The following is a 7,724-nucleotide window of genomic DNA, read 5'->3' as shown; positions in this document are numbered from 1 at the left end:
TACGGTCGTAGCGGGCGACAAAATAATTATGTCATGTGTATGTGTAACGTGTGTGCACGATCGTACAAGCGGCGGTGACAATTTTGCGGTCAAAATCATCAAATTTATTACAGAAGGATACTCTACATCTACAATGTAACAACGAGTCAGCAAAGGTAGGCCACTGCCGGCCTAGTTATATGTAGTTGCACGATAAATCTTATTGGATTTTGCCAAATTTCGTTAATTTAGAGGGAATACTTATTTGTTTTCGCCTCATTTTACTCGGTAGCGTAGCCCAGTGAAGAATCGAACACCGTTGCGCGTAGTCCCATGCGTACATTTTCTTTCTGTACGCACAATGCCATTATAGTGCGCGGTCGGTTGATATAGACCCGGTCGGTGTGTTGAACACCTACCATACAGACAGGGCTCATATCGACAATGACTATTCCCCCCCCCCCCCCCCCCCCTCTCTCTGTCAATTTGTCATTATTGATGCTGAGGATGGCCTGTTCATGTCGGGTTACTGAAATGAAAGTTTTGTTGCTGAGGCCGGCGAGGGGTCTGAAATGAAAGAAAATGTAACTACGCCTACGGTAAAGAAATCATAATTTATTTTTGAATAGTACCTGCGCGATTGGGGCATTCATAAAACGGTGTTTTTGTTGGAAATTTGATGGCCTGATCCAGACAATTTACTTACCGGTAATGCAATTTTAAAAAAAGCGCAAAAAACCCCACATGGAAATTAATCATCGTGAGCCGATTACCAGAGGGTGTGGTGATGTCAGTGATGATTAGATTAAAGTTTGCATTAGGATTTTTATAGGGATTAAACTTTTCCATATAGATTTACTTGTGTTCTTAACAGTTTTTGGAGGGTTGGTGTTGCATGTTGTAGAGCTCAGAAATATCCTTTAGTATTTTGCCCAAATTATCTTCATTCTTTCATGTGCCCTTTCCTCAGATTGCAGTGAATAGGTCAGTTTGATTGAGCGGAGTATATTATGTACATTGTGTGGAACTCTTTCTCCCCACCCTGTTTCATTCACAGGTAGTGCAGGCCTCTTCAGACAGCTGGCCAGATCTATTGTTCCCTCTATGACACCAAAGAGTGGCAGCATCTACAAGAGACTCTCCTGAGCCAAAGGCCAGGTCCACAGCAATAGCCCAGGGATCTGAGAACAGGAGCGGAATCTGGAGGCATAAGGAGCCAAGATGTCATGCGTCCTGTCCAATGTTGGATCTTTCAGTGACATTGGGACCGTCCAGAGATATCTCTTTCCAAATTGGAAGAAGGATGAAGGCGTGACTGACACAGGTGATGCCTTAGTACCAGTATTGCTCTGAGGCACGAGCTCTTTTCGCACCTTTAAGTCATGACAAATACATTTTCACTATACTTTGTGCAGTGTTTGCCATGTAGGGGTGTGAAACAAGCAAGAAGTATTTTAGATCTCCTAGATTAAAAATTGCTTGAAAATCAAGACTTGTGATTAATACATGCATGAATACACAATATGCCTTTGACCAAATTAATCATTTTGCTAGATATTTTTCATCCTTGAGAAAGTAAGATCCTGTAAAAGTAATATGAAATGTATAAACTTCAGCAATGCTGTGAGTACTCATTTGTACAATATGGCTATAATTTCCCTCAATGGTTGTCAATATGAAAGCAGTTGTAGTTCTGCTTTTTATTTTGCATCAGATATTGAAGAAAGTGCTAAAAAGAAGCATATTTTTCATCACAATACGAATGAATAATTATTGTTGTTTTGTTTCATATTAATCCCCCCCCCCCCCAAAAAAAAAAAAAAAAAAAAATCTATCAGTAGATGGTTGGGAGGATGCTGACTGGGCATGGTCTGGAGAAGAGAGTAACAGTGTGAGTCTAAAAGTGAAATCAGCCCTAAATGCCGTTGCTTTCAAAAAAGTGAGTGTTAGTGCATCACCTGCATGCTCCCATTAAGTTTCTCACCTGCATAGTTTCTACAAAGATTCATCAGCATGTTTATATTAGCAAATTTGCGCAGAAGAGCAAAGTTTAATACACCCTAGTGCTGACATTACCTATTTGAATTAAAGAAGTAGTGGGCATGAGCCCATGTTGTGAAAGTGCTTCATCCTCTTTTTAAAGAATTAATGGATAACCAAGAAAAAAAAATGCTGTACAAAATCTAGTTTGTAGTAATTGTGACAATTTAGAGAGTGTGAAGTGATAAGATTGCTCAAAGATAATCAGATATTTACACTGTTATCATTTTGACGTCAGTGTTGGCTTGAGAAGTCAAAATTCACATAAGCTGATGGATCTTGTAGATGAATGAAGTGTTTCATTTACTTTTTGTATGATTCATGTCTTGTAAAATAGATTTTAGTTTATATTTGATGTCTAATCTGTGTGGAAGTGTGCAAGTTGTGCATTAGAATGTATTTTGGTTCAAGATGTGTAAAATGTTTCATGTATTCATATGTTATCAAAGTGATTTTATTGCATAGTAATTTTTTTTTTGTGTGAATTGAACCCAATAATGAAGTGCTCTAATTCTATATGGGACATACTCCGCAAAACTTACATCCTTTTATATACCTGCTGTCATGTGACTCTTAGGATTGGCAAACAAGATCTTCGGACACAAAAAATTATATTTGCAACTCAGCTGACTGCGCTACTAAGCAAATTTTTGTGTTCACCTATTGAATGTGTCCTTTAGTAATGTTTTGATCTTTGCAGCTTCTGTTAGCTGTGTATCCTTTGTACATTTTTTTTTCTCTGTGAAATTCATTTCTGAATTCTTAAGTGTGTCTTTGAGTTGAGTGCTCTGTGTAAACCTACTAGCACATTGTAGTTTTCGTATTCCATTTTATTTGCAAAGAAACAATGCAGACAAGGCTGAAAAGAAACTGTGCTGTTTTGCTGCTTCTGCGCAAATCTGCGTCAGTCATTCTAAGTGCTCTTGTTGAGTGCATGTCCTTCCTATCCTGAAGCTATCGACCTCAACAGTGTACTTTTTGTGTTCGTACGTCAGTTGCTTTTTTTTTTTGATGATGATGTCATGTTAGATGTTACATCTACAACTTTAAGGACCACTGTTCACAAAAGCATTTCACCCTGTAATGCATTAGATTTAGTGGCCAGCCGTGCATGCAAACTGAAAACCTGTATGGCCATATTGGTTTGCCAACAGGAGGAGAGCGAGGCCGATGCGGGTCCTCCGGACCAGGATGCCTGGCTCCAGGAATGCTGCATTGCCCTCTCCCCCACCAGTGAGCTCATGGTTATCGCTTACGAACAGAAGGCAGTGTTTCTCCAGCGTAAGTCCAGTCCTTGGGAATCTCTGTTGTTGCTATGCTAACAGGTTATCTCAATGCTTATTTTTTACGCGATCAGAACTCTGAAGTCTTTCTGCTGATTTGACTTTGTTTTAGCCACAGAGATACTGAATAACTGCAACTCTAAAGGACATTTTTTCTGTTAAATATACAATATTTAGATTTGATTGCCTTTATTTACATTGTATATTTTCTATCAGTGGCACCAAGGTGGTTGAATAAGTGTATGCATGAAAGTGTGCAAGGCTTTGTCTTATCATTGCATTAAAAACACTTAATGTTCAATAATGTGTTCCCTCTAAATAACATAATGATTTTATTCATATATCTTTTTGTTGCATTGATGAATAAAGAGCACATTGTTTATGAGTTTTCGTAGGATTCAAGTACAATGTAGTAGGATAATGTACAATATTGTCCATAGCTCCAAGAAATTATAAGAAATCTTTCATGTGTCATTACAAAATGACATAATAATATGAAAGCTTTATTTGCTCATGACCATCTCATAAGCAAATCACATGGCATGCTTTCATGTCACTTTACTCTATCACCGTCTAAAAATCATGAATATGTGAAAGTGTTTATCCTTTTATTTTTTGCTTGCAGAGAAATGGGATCCAGAAGAAAAGGATGGAATTGACAGTAAATACCACATCATACACAAAGACATTCTCAATCAAGAAGATGGGTAGGTGCAATTGACTTTCTTTCAGTATTGTATCTATTTGTCATGAATGAGATAATCTCCAATGTGCTTGCGCCAACAGTGTGTGTTCCAGCTAGAGTTAGGGGAAGAGCAAAGATACCGCATTCTTCTTCTTCTTCTTGAAAAGTATAGTCCACCTCCTGGTTTATTACTGATTGTCAGGTTCACATTATTTCAGTATTGTATCCAATTGTCATGAATGAGATAATCTCTAGTGTGCTCGCGCCACATGTGTGTGTACTAGAGTTTCGTGAAGAGCAAAGATACCCATAAGGGCCATATTCTTCTTCTACTTCTTTTTCAAAAGTACAGTCCACTGCCTGGTGTATAACCATAGTTATTATGTGTTAATTGTCAGGTTCAGTGAAGTGCTTTCATTGTGATTTTCAGTTGTCCCTACTCTCCCTCTCACTGATACAAATAGAAAAGCACTCAAAGAGCGCAGACCTGTGCCAAGTCAGCAACTCATTTCTACCCATACACACATGCAATTTCCCAATATAGAAGCCTTTTGTTTATGTCATCAGCTTCCAGCTGCGCGGTGCCTTGCCAGAGGAGAGCACACACTTTAGTGCACATAATTCATTTAAACCTCCAGTGCGTGCAGCTGAACTCCCTAGTTCATTGACCTTACATGCCAAAAGATAAAAAGATCCTTCAAAAATCCATAAAAATTCCTGGATCACAAACAAAATTTAATCATCTGTTTCTTGTGTCGTTACTGACTTTTCCTGCAAGTTTCATTCAAATCTGTGTACAACTTTTTGAGTTATTCTGCAAACACTGAGGCAAACCAACGCCGATGATCACTTAACCTCCTTCTGTTGCGGTGGTAATAATTGTTATTTGCTGGATTGCATACCATTAAATTCTTTTTATGCATGCTGTATTCCATCCAGTGAGTGCATCACCAGCGTCATGTGCGTACCCTTGGCATCACAGAAGCGCTCATCTCAAGGGGCCCCCGACTGGACCTGTGTCGTAGTGGGGTTCACCTCTGGCTATGTCAGGATGTACACAGAGGTAAGTCAGATGAGTGTTCAGTGATGAATCTGCTGAGGATAGTCGGTGTGTGGTATGTTGCTATTTCCTGTCCAGGTGTCTGATCATTTTCATCTTTTTCGTAGCTGCCCATTATAATACTTTTACATAATGTACAAGAATTGCAATTCTTAATCCGTGTTGCACATTTTTGTGTTTTGTTACCCTATTTTATTACAGCTACAAATGTATCTTGTTGTTTTTGTGTGGATGTTTTTCAGTATTTGTTTATCTTATTCCATTGAATATCAGTCAATCAGTTTGTGTATCTGTTTCATCATTTCTTGTATTTTATTTTATTATTTGAGGCAGGGCAGTTGAATTGAATTTTGTACAGTATTGGTATTATATCTGTGACTGTATCTCTTTATTTAGGAATTGATTTGAAACTCTAAGCCATTTTTCCCCCATCAGGGTTAGATAAATAACACGACTGATATGTTTTGGCATAAGAACACCTTGAGATGCAGAGGCTAGTGCCCCATCCCCTTCCCCCAGCAGTCATGTTTGAAGAAGACCATCAAAATGAAAACAGTTATAAGCTTATTGTCAAAGAAAAAAGCACTGTGGCCCCACTCTTGTCAGGAGCTTAGTAACAGGGAGGATTATCGTGCCCCTGCAGTGAAAGGGATGAGGGCATTCCTTGCCTATATATTCCCACCACCATTGTTAGAGCTTGATCCCTAATTAGGCCAAACTCTGATCCTGTACAAGTGCTTTTGTACTTGGAATCTTAGTAGTGCCTCTTTTGTTTGGCTGCCCAATGCAGACAGATTAAGTTTCAACTTGAAACTCATGTCTATTGATGTGCACACTTGCATGTGGTTCGATGGTTGTTGTCATGAGAAAATTTTGATGAAGGCATTATCAGGTCGCAATACTCAATAGCCATCTAGTATGAATTTACCCAGCTCTCTTTTATTTTTATCTCATACAGAAACAATGTATCACATGGTTGTAAAGCCATTTGCCCATAGCTCTGCATAATGTGGAGTAAATCAACAGAATTTGATGACACATTTATGATAGTGAACTTGAAACTACTGTTTCTGGTAAATATTTGATGGAAATCCTTTGTTTTTCTCTCTGTTGCACTCATGATGTCAACCTTATACAAAACTGTTCAAGAATTACATAGTACCAAGTCTGATTGGGCATCTATCTGTCAAGGTTTGTTAGAATATGATGCGGAAAGTTTTGTGTTGTTAGTCTTCAATGCAGTTCTTGCTTTTGGTTGGTTCAGAAACTTATTGGTTCTACAACTTTGTTAACCTTGGTTTTTATGGACTCTTCATATCTCTTCTGCTTCCACCGATGGACCCAGACTGGATCCTTGCTCCTGTCTCAGCTGCTACACGAGGACCCTGTGCTGAGGCTGAAGGGGAGGACGTACGAGATGCCGCGCCATGCCGGGGTTGCCGAGCAACAGGAGGAGCTCACCATCCTCTACCCCACGGCCCTGGTGACGGTGGATGGCTTCAGCCTCTTCCAGAGCCTGCGTGCCTGCAGGAACCAACTCGCCAAAGGTACCTACACTGGCTGTCAAACACCAATAAATCTTCAGCCTTTCGCTGCCCAGCAAACAGAAGGCCCTTGGTGCTACTATGCTGTGAATTTGTACAAATTGGGTAATAATCAACTGTATCACATGCCTCAAAAATGGTAGCTTGGGCAACACATAACTTGTTGCTGTTAGAGAGGCATTAAGGCGAGAGCCATAAAGACAGGTGGGCTGTCCATAGGCATTGACTATCATGCTGTGTTTAAAACTTATATTGTGTTTTGTTTGTTGTGTACCTTGTGATTTTCATTTCTACAACTTATGTTGCTTTCTTCTGTTCCTGTTAATAAAGAAAGCTAATAAATGTATAGGTAGTCATAAAGTAAATTAAATACTGTATATCAATTAATGTTATCATGAATATTTATGATCAATCCTGTTAAAGTAGCTGTGGACTAGTGGGGAAATGTTAGTTTGATTCCTTTTTATGCCATACATAAACATATTACTGAGTTTATTATTGTAGATGATTCATCAATGTAATATTATACAGTCAGATCACACCAATTGCAAAGATTTCAATGAAAGAAGGTCATACAAGTTCATCACTAGAGCTACTGGTTGTGAGTCACTGGTCACTCGAACTTGGACAAGTTTACTGCATGTAGCAACCCTCCCAAAGGATGTGTATGAAACATTTGTCTTGTCTTGATGCCTTTTGCCACTGTCTATGTCCTGTATGAGTCCAATGTGATGTGCCTGAGACTTGCGTACTGTTGTATCGTATATTCCCTCCCTGACAGCTGCAGCCAGTGGTAGCCAGGACAACATCCAGCCACCACCCCTTGCCTACAAAAAGTGGGGCCTGCAGCAGCAAGATGCTATCGTAGATCACGTCAGCACAGGTAAATCTCCCTCATCCTGTCTGTGGTTGGCAGAATCAGACTGAAGCTTCCCGACCTTTTTTGGGGGTTTTGTTTCTTTTTGTTTGTTTTGGCTCCATTGCTGTGCAAGTTAGTAGTAAAATGGGAAATGATATCACTGAAGAAGACATTCTATAGTAGTAAATATGTGAATGTCAATTGCAACTGAAGTGCTGATAATGTGTTTAGGGTGTATTTGATCAGCGCAATTGTAATTTTTTTCTTTGTTTCC

At 39.2% G+C, this 7,724-nt stretch overlaps 1 protein-coding gene across 1 annotated transcript in view; it reads left to right on the top strand.

The window, feature by feature from the left end:
- The first annotated feature begins 1,095 nt into the window (after positions 1-1,095).
- The window catches only part of LOC139745214 (rab3 GTPase-activating protein non-catalytic subunit-like), a 28,031-nt gene continuing 21,402 nt past the window's right edge, over positions 1,096-7,724 (top strand). The window contains exons 1-7 of the mRNA XM_071655623.1: positions 1,096-1,303; positions 1,821-1,870; positions 3,180-3,300; positions 3,925-4,009; positions 4,927-5,050; positions 6,393-6,594; positions 7,373-7,474. Of these exons, the coding sequence (XP_071511724.1) occupies positions 1,201-1,303; positions 1,821-1,870; positions 3,180-3,300; positions 3,925-4,009; positions 4,927-5,050; positions 6,393-6,594; positions 7,373-7,474 (787 nt within the window). The 5' untranslated portion in view covers positions 1,096-1,200. The remainder of the gene's footprint in view (positions 1,304-1,820; positions 1,871-3,179; positions 3,301-3,924; positions 4,010-4,926; positions 5,051-6,392; positions 6,595-7,372; positions 7,475-7,724) is intronic.

The sequence above is a fragment of the Diadema antillarum genome, unplaced genomic scaffold (assembly GCF_040938485.1).
Source record: "Diadema antillarum isolate AM-2024a unplaced genomic scaffold, OU_Dant_1.0 scf00000036, whole genome shotgun sequence".
NCBI classification, from domain to species: domain Eukaryota; kingdom Metazoa; phylum Echinodermata; class Echinoidea; order Diadematoida; family Diadematidae; genus Diadema; species Diadema antillarum.
The sequence above is the reverse complement of the archived record's forward strand: the minus strand, read 5'-3'. Positions and strand labels throughout refer to the sequence as shown.